The sequence below is a fragment of the Pteropus vampyrus genome, unplaced genomic scaffold (genome assembly GCF_000151845.1).
Source record: "Pteropus vampyrus isolate Shadow unplaced genomic scaffold, Pvam_2.0 Scaffold151, whole genome shotgun sequence".
Lineage (NCBI taxonomy): Eukaryota > Metazoa > Chordata > Mammalia > Chiroptera > Pteropodidae > Pteropus > Pteropus vampyrus.
In genome coordinates, this window is record NW_011888932.1 from 4698231 (window position 1) to 4714094 (window position 15864).

At 36.8% G+C, this 15864-nt stretch overlaps 1 protein-coding gene across 2 annotated transcripts in view; it reads left to right on the plus strand.

The window, feature by feature from the left end:
- SGIP1 (SH3 domain GRB2 like endophilin interacting protein 1) overlaps positions 1–15864 on the plus strand; it is a 194900-nt gene that overhangs the window by 120209 nt on the left and 58827 nt on the right. For both annotated transcript variants that reach the window (XM_011369587.2, XM_011369588.2), the window contains exons 11-15: positions 163–214; positions 1544–1629; positions 4197–4289; positions 7412–7486; positions 9650–10150. In XM_011369587.2, coding sequence (XP_011367889.1) covers positions 163–214; positions 1544–1629; positions 4197–4289; positions 7412–7486; positions 9650–10150 — 807 coding nt within the window. The remainder of the gene's footprint in view (positions 1–162; positions 215–1543; positions 1630–4196; positions 4290–7411; positions 7487–9649; positions 10151–15864) is intronic.

A 15864-nucleotide genomic window follows, 5' to 3' on the forward strand; every position in this document is an offset into this window, starting at 1 on the left:
GGGGAGAAGATTTGTTTTCTGGGTTTGTTTTGTAAAGTTTTCATTTTGAGTTACTTATTGATGGAACTTAAATCTCTAAGTGTTTCCAAACATAGTTCATAAGACAAATAAATAAGGAATGGTAAAAATATGCCTCAAAATTTCCTTTGTCCTGTGCATCAGGTGAAGAAGTGGCCAGACCCAGGCGTTCCACACCAACTCCAGAACTTGTAAGGTGAGAGTAAAAGACATTGGCTGTGTTTTAATCAAGGCATCACGACTGTTAATGATAACCAAGTCTCCTTTAAGCTAAACTCAGTTCCTATCAACATATTACACATATGGGCCTGCCCATATGTGTAAGTTCATAGCATAGTTTAAATATGTTTTTTTTTCTCACAAGTGCAGCCTGAGGGCCCTGAGGGAAGTGCTCTATAGTCATCCACAGTAGCTGTCTATCAGAATGTGCCGTCCCCTCACTAATGGGAGAGTTGAAGGTCTGTAGGAAGAAGTCTTTTGGTCTGGAATGCTAATCTAAAATATGATTATATTGTCCTAGGAAGGGTAGCCTATCTAGTTGGATACGATTTCATAATACGTTCCATCTGCCACACACCAAAGGAATCTTCTGTTTTGTTTTTGTTTTTGGCAGAACATTGTATTTTACACTGTGTATTCATTGGATTAAGCAAGTATTGTACAAATGAGCATTGTTTTCCAAAAAGACTCTTATTTCTATTTAAAAGCTGAATGCTTTTAATTTTTTCCTCCTTCTCCAACCCCTCCCTTTTCCTCTTCACCTCTTACTTCCCATCACGACACACAGAACTCATTAGGATCAATGAGGAAAATCAGATCTGGGGAAGAAATGGAGATAATTATGCAACCTTTTGTTAATAATCAGTTTAAGTGTAATTTGAAAGAAAGAATAAGAGTTTAACTTATTACCCTCCTTTCTTCCTGATTTCTCAGTACTCTTCTTCTCTTTCTGAGATGTGCTGTATTAAAGTATTAGGAGATTATAACTAGTCTATTGGGTGGGAGAAAGTGATGGAATTAGAAACTGGTAGACCCAGTTTCTTATTCAAACACAAACTTCTCGGGTGTTTTATCACTTAGTCTCCCTACACCTGACTTTCAAAAATTATAAACTGCATTAACTACAACACAGAGATGTGGAAGACAAATATCAATGGTTTTTGAGATCTTCAGAGAGTAAGGTGCTTTGCAAAAGAACTGTTATCTCTAGTGTTGTCTCTTCTAGGTATAGAAAATTACGATGCTTTGAAAGAGTTTCTCTCCTTTAACTTATTGAACCAGCACCTTGATCCCCCATTGAGAACCAGGAATCTTATCTCCTCCCAATTCTCTTGACCATAATACATTTGACATCCTCATATATACTTTCTAGCCCTATAGAGCTTACATAAATGCATATATACATAAATACATGTACATGAGTGCACACACATACTTCTGCCTTACTGTGAAAAATATCTGAAATATCTATTTTTAACATTAATATTCCCTTTCTCTGTGTTTTGCTTTAATGTGTATGATTTAGCAAAAAACCTCCAGATGACACTATGGCTCTAGCTCCCCTCTTTGGCCCACCATTAGAATCAGCTTTTGATGAACAGAAGACAGAAGGTAATAAAAATGTGTATATCTATAGATTTGTTTTACTTTTCATTGAAGTGTAACTTATATGGAGTAAATGTTTGTGTTTTGAGATACATTTTTAATGGGTCATCAGATCTGCAGTAGCTGTGCTTGATAATATAAAATGCTTTTATAAAAATCATTTTATTTAAGAGCTGTATGGTAAATGTATAATAAAATGTTATTTTTCTAAGACCCATTGGTGAAAGAAATTAAACGTAAGTGTTAAGGACAAAAAGACTTGAAAGCATAATAAGTAGGCTAAGTAAGCTACAGTAACAAAGAGACTCCAAAGCACAGTGAATTCAACAAAATAGAATTTTATTTCTGTTTCCTGTTAACAGTCTCAAAGTAAACAATATAGGACTGGTAGGGTGGCTCTGCTGATCGCAACATGTGGCCTTTATCTCTAGGTCCAAGGGGCTGTTCCAGCTCTTATCTCCTGGTCCGAAGAAAAGGGGTGAGGGTGGAGAAGGGCCAATAGACTTCACTGCCAATCTTTGTAAGAGCAAAATCTGGAAGAGACACACACCACTTCCAACCAGAGCCTATCAGAGATCATTTAGCTAAAACTCTCTCTCTCTGAATAAATGGAGAATATGCTGGAAGATAGCTACCAGTCAGCCATATCTGAATAATTTTTCAATGATTTAGTTAGGAAAATGATTTAGAACATCTCTAAATCATCCTTCAATGATTTGTCTATAACCAAGGTTCTGCAATGAGGTTATCAGTTGTCTTATTAACTCATCTGTGATCAATCTTGCTTTTAACTATATAACTTAGTGACTGAAGGTGGAATTTGGTTTGTGTCATTTGAATCTACCTGTTAAAGGAATTCCGTAACTGTACAGAATGCTGATATACAATATAGAAAAAGTTCTTAAAAATCAAGGTGGTGCCCCACATTGAATGCATGGAAAAAAAAGTACTGCTTCACATCTTTAAAGAATCCTTGCTTTTATGTTAAAATAAACAGCCAAAACCATCTTTGAGGTTTGTGTTGGAGAGTAGATACACACCTGGACTTGTCAATGAGCCTGACATGATTTGTTCTTTAGGTCAGGGGTCCCCAAACCCCAGGCCATGGACCGCTATGGGTCCGTGGCCTGTTAGGAACCGGGCCACACAGCAGGAGGTGAGTGGCCAGCAAGAGAGTGAAGCTTCATCTGTATTTGCAGCCATTCCCCAGTGCTAGCATCAGCGCTTCAGCTCCACCTCAGATCACCAGGCATTAGATTCTCATAGGATAATTGGTCCCTGGTGCCAAAAAGGTTGGGGACCACTGCTTTGGGTGGTTTCAGCCCCTGAAGTTCTATAAAGTTCCAACATATGCACCAAGCACACTAACTCTTCCAATACCTATTTACCTCTCATATCTACACATTCTCACTTCTTTTGATTGATTTTTCTATCAATCAAGGCCTGGAGAAAAAAATATGTATTTTGGAGTCAGGTATGCATTCCTGGGATCAGATATTAACTCCTCTACTTTCACCATGTATGCTCTTAGGCAAGTTATTTAATCACCCTAATCTTTGATTTTCTCTCCTGAAAATGCTACTAATATCAACTACATCGTGGTGTTGCGAGAATTAAATATGTATAATAATAGTCATGGGCCTTCTCATAAGTGTCTTATATGCATTCTTTATACACATATTTACATCCTCCTTTAATCCTTTTAGTAACTCTCTGAGCTTGCTCTTATTATTGCTACACTGAAGAAAGGAAAGCTCAGAGGTTAAATGTCTTGCCCAAGGTCCTACAGTAAGTGTGGAGGCTGGATTCGAATCCACATTTAACCAACTTCTCAGCTTGTTTTATAACATAATGAATTACAAACAGTACTTATATAGACCCTGGCACATGATAGGTGCAGGGAAGAGCTAGTTATTTACATTGTTACCATAGTAATAAAAAATCAAAAGGAGGAGACAAAAGAAATAGAAGAAACCTTAGATTCAATGTCCTTAGGTTCAACACCTAATTGACCTGATTCACTTTACTTGTTTATTTTTCTGGTTCTCTTAAGATATTCACCAAACATTTTTGAAATAATTTAATTTCTCTTTGTGATGCTGGAAAAGGTTTATTTAAAGACCTTATAAGATCCTTGAAAGATAGGAACCACTATATACAACCTAAGCATTTTCATTTTTGAAGCATATTCAGAGCAAATGTCAAATAAACAACTTAAAGTAAACAACTTAATGCCTGCATTTTCAAATGAATATCAAAAACTCAGCACATATACTGACACTCAGAATGTCCTTAAGTGACCAACAATGGAAGAAAATGCAGTTTTAATTTAGCTACATATGAACACACATACAGCGCCCTACACATACACACAAACACATACTCCAGTCCTATTTCCATTCTCTGCTTGAAAGGAATGATGAGCAGCACATTCCTGAATTAATTTGCTAGTACCAAGGCTCAAGGGAAATAATTTTGTGAAGCTCAACTTTAAATTGAAATGTTAAGTTCTAAAATCTAGGGACATTTATTTTTTGAACTCACTCTGGAAAATTTCTTTTTTATATTTCCAGTTCTTTTAGATCAGCCTGAGATATGGGGTTCAGGCCAACCAATTAATCCAAGCGTCGAATCGCCAAAGTTAACAAGGCCTTTTCCCACTGGAAGTAAGTTACGTGCCTGCTCTGTCTGGAAAAATAAGTGACTCATTTTACTGTCTGTCTGCATAGTGAAATTAGGCAACTCTTAGAAAGTCTACATAAGCCACATTTAGACTGTATAACATTCAGAAGGAATGTTATTCTAACACGCTTTAGAGTTAAAGGGACCTAGGGCATGTTGTCAAGACAGAAATAACATAAAGTTATTAACTTGGAATCATTATCTCTTCTGAAAACCCACAGGCTCATTCATGCATTCATTGATTCATTCAAAACCTATATGTAAGAATGAGAAGCAAATGAGCTAAAGAACCTACTATGCTGCAAGCCTGGGCTATCACACAACACAGAGGTGACCAAATCAGATATGATCTCTGCTAGTCCTACAGAACAACCGAAGCTGTATATGATAGAAAGGACACATTAAGAGGAAAAAATGATAATTAGAGTGCGAGAGAAATAATGCTATATGGTAGAAAGCTGAGATGGATGATTAGAGCAAATTTATCTCAAAGTGGGTCCATCACTCCAGGTGGCTAGGAAAGGAGGTCCCAAAGATCTTTATAGCCCTTCACTTGCCGGTGGATTAGGCTATTTGGACTGAATGAATTGCTCATTTCATCAAATCATCTGGTTGATGGATTTATTGAGTTCTCGTCTCAGTGGACTTTCCGTAGTAGATGTACATGTGGAAAGCACTCCTTCGAATGCCCATGGGAGGAAGACTGGATCTCAGATAAAGGTGTTGGGGGATGGAGGGTGATGCAGAGGGTATTTTGATTCTGTGAGGCTTACATGTAGAGCAATTAATACTTTTTCCAATTCAGCATCCCCAGGGCTCTGCTTTTTGGTGGCTAAAAATAATCATAAGAATTAACCAACAGGATTTCTAATCAAAGGCCCACAGGGCTATTTGTTGGGAATATTGCTATAAAGCTATGTGATCCAGTCTTTCCAAGGATATTTCCTTCATAAAATAGGATAAGAAAAAACACCAACATTTTTTTAAACTTCTGAACTTTTAAAAATGTGGTTTGAAATGATTAGAGTCCCAGTGGCATAATTTTCTTTTTGCTTTTCAATATTTATTTTTTAAAATTAAATTTATTGGAATGACATCGGTTAATAAAATTGTATAAGTTTCAAGTATACATTCAATAATACATCATATGTATTATTGCATTGTGTGTTCACTACTCAAAGTTAAATTTCCTTCTGTCACCATGTATTTGACCCCCTTTACACTTATCTACCTACCCCCCTTCCCCATTTCCCTCTAGTGACCACTAAACTGTTGTCCATTTCCATGAGTCTCTGCTTGTCTTATTCATTTGTTGTTTTCAGTTTTATAGCCCACATATGAGTGAAATCATATGGTTCTCAACTTTTTCTGTCTGACATATTTTGCTTAGCATAATAATCTCAAGATCCATCCATGTTGTTGCAAATGGCAGTATTTCATCTTTTCTTACGGCTGAGTAATATTCCATTGTATATATGCACCGCATCTTCTTTATCCAATCATCTATGGAAGGACTTTTTGGTTGTTTCTATGTCTCGATTTTGAAGATTTCTTCATGCTACTGTGAAACAAAGCCAGTGAAAAAGCTCTAACTTCCTTGAAAAGCTTTCTATAGAATTCTGAACTATCCAGGTTATTCCTAGAGAACATTTTCTAAATGCTAAGAAAGTGCTCAAATGAAATATTTAGGTAACTAACATGTTAATTTTAAACCAACTATTGGTATTTTGTAGTTTTATATGCAGAGATTACACTTAGCACAACAGAAGCTATTGCAGAATTGAGGTGTTTTACAAATCTTGTTTATTTCATGATTGCAGCATAAGTTTACTATTTTAAGTTATTGGGCTTTTATGATATTTTTATTTATTTTTATGATATTTTGTGAATTGTGATCATAATTTTTGCAGAGATCCTTAATCAGAAACAGAGCCCCTGATTTTTTCTTAACTACTGTGGGAAAACATGATATATTTGAAGTATAGTTTTCATAACTATATCTCATAACTAAGATTGGAAACATATTCTTGGGTTTTAGGATGATAGCTATTAGTCATGCCCATTGTGTGGAAGGATGGGATGCTCTCTAAAAATAAACAATTAAAGCTGATTGTGGAGAAATGACAGAAGGAGTTTTTTTCTAATGCATGCAGGTAGAAAGGGTACTGGCAAGAGCTCTCCAGCTAGTGCCCAGCTGACCCACTCTGCTTTTAGGTTATGCAAGATTGGGCCACATTTACATTCACAAATGACCTCGGAGCTGATTTATGAGATGAATGTGATCTCTTGATATACCAAATATGGCCAGTGACCAGAAAACATTCATTTAAAGAAAGAATAAGAAAAAGAAATCAGCCTGTTGAAACAGTAATTTCAAACTTTGCCTACAAAAATGACAAGTCCAGTTCAGAAGGATGAATTTCTGAATTGGGACCATAGTACAATACCTTTTCTATTTAAGGGTTTTTTAACCATAATTTTTACTAAGGGGATCTGTTTATTCTTCTTTGACCCAAATCATTTTCCTTTAGACTTTCAAAAACATACTAAAACTTAAGACACATAACTTAGAGAAATCCTTTCAGACTCAATCCATATAAAGCCATGTGATCCAGTCTTCCCAAAGACTGGAAATAATATCCTGACTACATTAAAAATCCCTCACCTGAGTCCCTACCCAAGCTGTTCTCATTTCCTTGACCACACCCTGATTGTAACTGTGTGTTAACATGATACTCAATCATTTCAGTCATAAATTCCTTGAGGGTGGAGTCTCTTTTGATTCATCTTTATGTTCCTAGTTCTTAGTTTTGGTACAGGACGTAGGAGGTTTGTCAAATAAAGAAGTGAATGAATAAAATGATGGTATTATTTTAGTTATTGTCTGATATTCTTTTGGCAAATTCTTATCATAAAGCAGAAGAATCTGAATGGGTCCTGCACCAGTCCCTTAGCTTCAAACTTAAAAAAAATTTAGACCATTAATGGTCATTTCACATTCAATAGCAAGAATATGAATGAAAGCCAAAATCTTGCTTATCTATGGAAGATTGTGAAACTTAGGGAGAAAGTAATCAATAATGCTTGGCTTCCCATCTCTTTGTAGCGCCTCCACCACTGCCTCCAAAAAATGTACCAGCCACCCCACCCCGAACAGGCTCCCCACTGACAGTTGGACCAGGTAAGCTTTAGTTTTTTTTCTGTTCTGGGATGATGTGGCAATCAGGACAGTGACCCTGGACCTCAACCTGCCCTTGATATGTTGGAAGCCATAGGCTAAACTAAACATGAAAATGTTTGCATTCAGTTTTACTTCCATTACAATTTATTGTGAAGACATTTTAAAGAATCTCTCATGTTTCACATAAAGAATCACTTTCTCAACTACTTCTCCCTCTGTATATTACTGCTGAATGAGGCCCACATTTCCTTATAAGATGAAAGAAAAAAATCTCCATATCAAAAGTCATTGATATGTCGCTTCATGGGATGTCATTCTAATGATTTACAAATTAATAGTCTAGAGGCACAATTTATATTTTTCCAAGAATGGATGAAATTTTTGCTAGAATTAAAACTGTTTAGTCTATAAAGACATAAAATAGTTCCCAGGATGTGCAGCATACTGGCAAGCTTAGGTGGTGGGGAATCTTTTCCTAGTAGTCATAAAAGTATTTATTATCCTATGGCAAAGAAATGTGTAAAAATGATGAAATGTGGCAAGGAATTGCTGCATGCCTTTACACAGATAATTTTAGGGCACATCTTTATCTTCTAGTAAAATCAATACTACATAGTCATACAATTTATAATCTACCCAGTTTTGGGGGGCTAGCAAGTCAAAAGCAGTAATAGTTATTTTATGTGTCTGGGCCTTTAGAATGTGGTTCTTTATCGCCTTTGGAATTCTATTGCAGCTTCATCCTTTGCTATTTATGCAGCCTGGTGAGTTTGAAAGCTACAGAGTGGAATATTTATCAACAAGAGCAAATGCAAGACATAGTCACATGAATTTTTTTTTATTTATGAAATTTATATTAACTCAAATCCAATAGAGGTCATCTAGAGTGTTACAGGTAAAGGTGTTTGCAAGTTCAAATCATTTTGGCCTCTTGTTTTTCTATGAATATATTAAATATAAATAAATCTACCAGCAACAAAATTATAAATATTATGGGCCATGCAAACTGCTACCCCATTTATCTGTAGCCTGGGAACTGTGAATGTTAACTCCTTTCAAATATGAAATATGAAAGTACTAAACTGGCTCTTATAGCCACAGGGTTATTTAAAGATAAAGTGGCTTCTGTTCATGCTTTGTAATTATTTAGGTAATAATTTCTAATTTGAATAACTCAGTTTAAAAGAAGTATACTTCCTCACACTGTGGTTATCAAACATTTCCTGACAAATTGTAGAAAATCGTTTTTAATTTTTCTCTCATATTACTGATAAGAATTAAAAAGAATAGCTGATGCTACTGTTTAAGTAAAACAGAGACTTTTCTGTTTTGTGACTTCAGATAGATTATATATCACAGTTAGGCTCAGAATGCTAACAGGTTAGACTTGAGAGAAAAGAAATTATAAAGATGTTTTTATAATTTTCTTTCCTATAAAATAGGTATATATGTAACAGTTCTAATAAACAGTATAGATCTTCTCAATAACCTATACGTGTGTTGTGTGTGGGCTATATATGTGTGTGTTTGTAAATATACATGTGGGGATATCTCTTTAAATAATCTTTGTACTGTTTCTGGTGTATTTAAGGTAGAAGACATACAGCTAATTGTGATGTGCTATTTTTTTAAACTAACATATTATAATTAGTTTCACCAAGCAGTTTTATTTAATATGCTGGAGCGGACAATATCAAATATGAGGGTAATATTGTGCTATCATTTTTTTTCTATTGTGTTGTATATTTCAGTAGGCCAGATTTTCACAAGAAATCTTCCTTTTGGAATTTGCAGTTCCAGAGCCTGTACTTCTCTGTGAACCTAACACTGCCCTCTCAAAACGATCATACTTTGCAATCTCGTGAGCAGCCTTTGAGAGCAATAGCATGCTCAGCACTTTTGAGGATGGTAAAAGTAGCTACCTGCGGTCACCCTGCAAAAGGGTAATAATTGCATAAAAAATGAGGCTCACATTCTGGAGGCAGGGAACTCCCCCCCCTTCTGCTTCGGTCAAAATATTTTTACATCATGAAATATGCCTATTGAGGCACCTCGCAAGGCAATATATTTACTAGACTTTGCCTTACTGCTCTCATTCCCCTCCCCACACAAATAATATTAACAAAGTCAATTAAAGTTTAAAATCAACTACTTTAACCACAGGAAATGACCAGTCAGCCACAGAGGTCAAAATTGAAAAACTACCATCAATCAATGATTTGGACAGCATTTTTGGCCCAGTGTTGTCCCCCAAGTCTGTTGCTGTTAATGCTGAAGAAAAGTGGGTCCATTTTTCTGATACGTCCCCGGAACACGGTACTCCAGAGTTGACTCCAAGGGAAAAGGTGGTGTCTCCACCAGCTGCATCAGACAACCCAGCTGAATCCCCAACTCTGGGCCCCCCGGGCCCTCCAGGCCCCCCAGGCCCCCCAGGGCCTCCTGGTCCTCTTCGCAATGTACCTTCACCGCTCAATTTAGAAGAAGTCCAGAAGAAAGTCGCTGAGCAGACCTTCATTAAAGATGATTACTTAGAAACAATCTCATCTCCTAAAGATTTTGGGTTGGGACAGAGAGCAACTCCGCCTCCCCCACCACCACCCACCTACAGGACTGTGGTTTCGTCCCCTGGACCTGGCTCGGGCAGTGGTACGGGGACCACCAGTGGTATGTCTTATTGTTTGAGTGTGCTTCGTGTGACCAGGAATGACCGTGGCTGCTGCAGTGTGAGCAACACCCTCCTCTTGCCTGGCAGTTGGCTTTAGAGCTTCAGTCATCCCTCCTTTGGTTCGGGTGTCCTGTGGCCCGTGGCATGTCCTAGTCCATCGAATGCTCGCAGTCATAGTGCAAGTCTGTGGATGTGTCCTACCCCGCACTCCTGGCCCTTAGGGGTGCCCTCCCTTACACCCTGCAGTTAGGAAGTATATACTTTTTTAAAGCTGTGATCTAATTTTTTGGAATTCAGGAAAGTTCTAGAAAGACAGATTTCATAGCCAGTGAGTTTTGTGTTAAAATGTCCAATTTCTTTGTCAGATGCCTCCACAAGGACCTTAGTGTTTTAATTTGTTTCATTCGTTTTGTTTTCAGCTTTATCAAGGTAGGATTGACAAATAAAATTGTAAGATGCTTAAAATGCACAACAAGATGATTTGATATACATATACATTGTGAAAGGTTCCCTACATTGAGTTAATTAACACGTCCATCACCTTACATGTTTATCATTTATTTATTTGTTTGTTTGTTTGTTTATTTTTAGTGAGAACATTTAAGTTCTAGTCTCTTAGCAAGTTTTAATTATACAATACCATGTTACCAATTATACAGTATAATCATCATGTTATCATACATTAGATCCTCAGACTTTATTCATCTTATAGCCAGAAGTTTGTAATTCTTTTTCCCAGGGGCCTTAAGTTTTTATATGACAGTGTGGTTTTTTTATTCTATTTTTTCTATTTTTTCTTTTTTCTTCCTCTTTTTTTTTTTTTTTTTTTTTTGGTGGGGAGAGAACCATGTTAACCCCTCTAATTCACTTCAGATAAAAAGTACAGTTTGAAAAGGAGATTTTAAAATAAAAAAAGAGAGATACCTAATCAAGCTGCCACCGAAGACAAATTCTCTGATTTTATTTTGACATGATTTTATTTTGACATGATTTTATTTTGACACGCTCATCAGTCTATGAAGTCCACTCTAAGTATGGTAACAGGTGATGGGAAAGTCTATCAGAAATATATGTATTGAAATGATATATACAAATATTGACATTGAATCTGATTTTTTGTTTTCCTTATTGAAGCTTCATTTTGCATTCTCTAATTACGAAAGGATGGTAACACCTGCAGTGCAAACCAAAGAAAGATCGAGATTTTTCTAATGCATCTTCTTCCATATCATTTATTCCATTGGTCCTCGAATTTGTCTGACAAGTCCCTCCAGTGCCTGTGGGTTCAGTTTAGGCATCTTCCTGGGGGTGCCATGTACTGTTTGTTTTTTATTTGCTTCAAAAGAGGTTAGTAAGTTTAAGTTATTTAGATCTAGTAAGAGATGGAAAGGAAAGCATTTGTCCCTATTCTAATAGTCAGTCATCATTGCTGCCTCTTTCAAGGGAATATCTTTCAGTGCTTGCTCTGTATCTGCAAATTCCTCTGTGCTTTCAAGTGAGAGTATCCACGCTGATCAAAAAGAGGGCTGGAAACTCACCTGTTCCTCATCCAAAGTTAATGTTGTATGTCATTAGGTGTGCCCCCTGTGCCCTCCTCCATCAAAAAAGGAAGAGTATTCAATATTCAAATCGGTCGGGGAAACATTGTGTTAAAACAAGATCAGCACCTTTCTTTACCACGGGACCTTTGGGAGCCTTTATTTTGCCAATAAAAACAACAGATATGGTTTCTTGTCCTGGCACCATGCTAAGTGCTTTATGCATATTATTTTATCCTCACAACAACCCCATGTGGTAGATGCTTTTATTTCCCCCTTTTTACAGATGGGAAAACCGAAGCTCAGAGATGTCCAGTAAGTTGCCCAGCTTTACACAGCTAGTGGTGATAGACTTGGCATTCATACTTAGATCTGTCTAGTCCCGAACTTGTATTTTAACCACTGTTATCTCCAGGCACTCTTGTAAGGTTTAGTTACAAAACATCCAAACTATTTGACGACCGACACCAACCTATACTGCATGGTGTCATCAACAAGATCGCTGAAGTTCTCTGAAAACCTATTCCTCCTCAGTGCTCCTCTCTGTAATTCTAGAAAGTTAGAGCACCCACCTCCATCCTCTGTTGCTTTTTCAGGTCTCTGGGGACTATAAACTCCTTACCTCTCTGTAAAGATAATAAAGGGTCCCTAGGTAAAGCCTTCAGTTTGTACCACAAACCCCAAGAAGCTGGCTATCCATCATCAAAGAGCGGTGTGCTTCATTGTCTTCCACAGGGCTCTCATTCCTGGGCCAGGCTCTCAGTCTCCTGAGAGGATTTTTCAAGGAATAATGTCCTCTCCAGTGACTGGCTGCTACGCTCTTGTGGGACGAGGGGAAGACAGGACAGCTTTGTTATTCATCTCTGTTTCCTCTATCATCTTCCATAAGGCTCTGTGAGATGTTTGTTTCTTTGAATAGACCACTGATCTAAAGAGTGGAGAGAGGAGCTTTGGCTTTCTTTCTGGAATCTTTGGGAGTTTTATTGTTGTTTTAATGTTTAGCTTCCTTACCTTGATTTGAAATTACTTTAAAATGTTACCAGTAAAGACTATTGATTCTTAATAATTGAACTGGAAAAAAAAATCTATACTTTGCTGGTATTAAAGGATTGAATTTCTAAGTGGAAGACTGAACTGGGCTAATGAAGCTCATGAATAAATAAAATTTAGCACCATTATCTCCTTAATTAAGTCCCAGTTTATTTGCTGCTTAATGTTTTATTGATGGACTATACACAGAAGGCAGTAAAGTAAATTTAAGATTACAACGATAGGGTATGGCCTCCTGTTTTTAAGATTAGCCATGCTTCTCACTTCCTGCTTTCTATAACACTTAGCCTGATGAGACTAATTTTTCCAGTACTTCTCAAACTCTATTTAATTGGATACCATTATGCTCACTTTAAAAATTTCCTTCACAGCAAGGTGACTGTCACGCACCAACTTTAGACAGTATTCACAGCTTTCTAAATCAAAAGAGTTACCTGCTGTTGAAAAAGAGTTGGAAGTTAAGAATTTGCTTCAAGAACTTTAATTTCCTCATGGCAAAAGCTAAAAATATCTAGTTAGACCAGGACATTGCTTTACTGGAATGCAGACTCTGATTCTTGGCAAAGGCTATCTCCTCTTGTGTGGGTTGTATGCCAAGGGATGAGAAGGAGAACGAGTTTTATTGGCCTGCAGCAGGTTTGGAGGCCAGGAAAAGAGAGGTGTTAGTAAAGAGAGAATGTTCAGTGTAACATTTTCCAACTTGGGATATTAAAGCAATATTAAAAGATGTTATACATAGATATATAACATACACATACACATTCATAAACAAGTGAGTTTGAGTTACCTGGGGCTGAATTAACCAAATATATCTCCTAACTACAAGTCTTTTTAGAGCAGCAATGTTCAATAGCCACATGTGACTATAGTAATCTTACTAGTAATTAATTAAAATTTAAAAATCAGTTCTTTAGACACAGTAGCCATAGTTCAAGTGTTCAATGGCTACATGTGGCTAGTGCTTGTCTCATTGGACAGCACTCATTCTAGAACATTTTCATCAATGCAGAAAGCTCTGTGAGACAGTACTATTTTAGGGATTGTAACACGTGGGTCACCAAAAAAGAAACATAGTATGTAATCATTCCCATACATATATAATACTTTTTTCAAGGAAATGGTGAGATTGTGTTCTAAGAAACACAACCGGGAATGGCTATTTAGTTCCTTAAATGTTTTGAAGTACATATATTTTATTTCACTTGATTCGCCCCTCAGCATTGTGGTGGATTAGCCTCATTTTACAGATAGAAAACAGAAGCTCAAAGATGGAACTTGGCCATTGTCACAAAGCTAATAATTAGCAGAGCCAGGATCTGACTCCAGTTCTATTGGATTCCATTTACTACTTCTCATCAGCTGCCCCACTGCCCACCCTCACCCACACATAAACTGAACGAGAGCTAAAAGTTGAAGCTGTAGTTACACTTTTTGGGGGGAGTTACCAAAGAAATTATGATGGAACTTCACGTTGAGAGTAGTAAATGGATTGAGAACATGTCAATGGTTGTCAACTTTTTTGAACTTACAAAACTCAAATAATGTAAGTATGATTTTTAAAATTAAGCCTTAACTGGAGATGCCATCCACTTACTTTACAGCATTGTTCTTTGAAAAAAACACTGCTTGAAGGGAAAATGAATGTATAATTGAAGACCAAAGAATGATAGAGATGTACAAATAATAACCTACACTCTTACAATACAAAACACTCTCACAAAAGCATGTGAAGCCTTAGTGTAGTTGTGAAATAACCCCACAGGCCCTGAATATCCTCTCCTAAACATCAGGGCTCTGTCAAGTAGGGTTTAGTTATGAAATGCTCCCTTAGTGTCTTCCAACTGCACAACAAATCAATTAAATCAATTCGGTAAGGAAAAAGTGAGTTAAATCAAGTGTCCATAAAGGAGGAAGAGGGGAACAGTTAACTAGCCACTTTTTTCTTTGTTTTTGGTTCTATCTGTATCAAAAGGCATATCTTTACCATCATCATCAATATCTATTCTCTTCCATTTTTGTAGCATTTTATAGTTTAGTAAACACTTTCATAAACATTTTCTATTTTGATTGTTACAACTACCTTGTAAGGTAGAAACATGTCTCATTCTTTAAAACAGGAGGTTCAGAGAGGTTAAGATCTCATAGTTGATAAGAGATGGGCAGGGCTAGAACTCAAATCACCTGACTTTTCTTCGAGTTTTTTCAATATTCCACACTGCCTTGAGGATAATCCCTTAGTACTTGCCCAAGCATTACTCAAACTTGTTTTTAAAATTTCCCTTCTGGAACATGTTGGAAAAAAGATAAGCAGCTGACTTTTTCCTGAGATTGATTCAGAAGACTATTTCTTGGAAATAGACCCATGGATAGACATTTTGAACTAGTCCTATGGCATGGTTTTCCAGTGAAATAGAAGCCCCCAAAAGCCCCAGGAAACTTCCTGACAAAGACTTTATCATTTAAAAGCTTGTTTTCCATCACTTTGCTATCACTTCTGTTTTCTGAAAACATCCTGGGTGTTAATCTATTCACTTGAAAGAAAACTTTGTAATGGCACCTGTCAAAACACCCCATTTTTTTGTTCAAGAGAAGATTAGCCAAAAGACTAAGAATGTATACATTGAAAGAGGTGTGTGCAAGCTGTCCATGCAAAAATAAGACCAGATTTTATGCAAAATGTGGAACTCCACAGTCCACCTAAAGCTATAAGACATTGCCTTTAAGCTTGAGTTTTGGAATTAAATAGATCATTTGTGCTGTGTGACCTTGAGCAAGTTACTGAATATCTCTGAGCTTTAGTTTCCATTGAGGTAGTAACAGCACCTTCCTTCAAAGCTTACTGTGGAGATAAAATAAGATAATGTATATAGAGTACCTAGCATAGATTCTGGCCCAACAAAATAAAAAGGAAGAATACAGTAAAAAGGTGGTAGTGATAGAGAGAAGGTGGAGGTAGAGATGGGGGTGGTGGTAATAATTAGTAGGGTGTTCCATTAACGAAATTACACTTTCAATAAACAGCACAGAGAAACACAACAAGCTCAAAATTTCAGGTTGTTTAAATAAGAGGATCAAGGTTTACCCCCATGGACTCTCCTAAGATGAGAGCAGATGCTGAGATGATG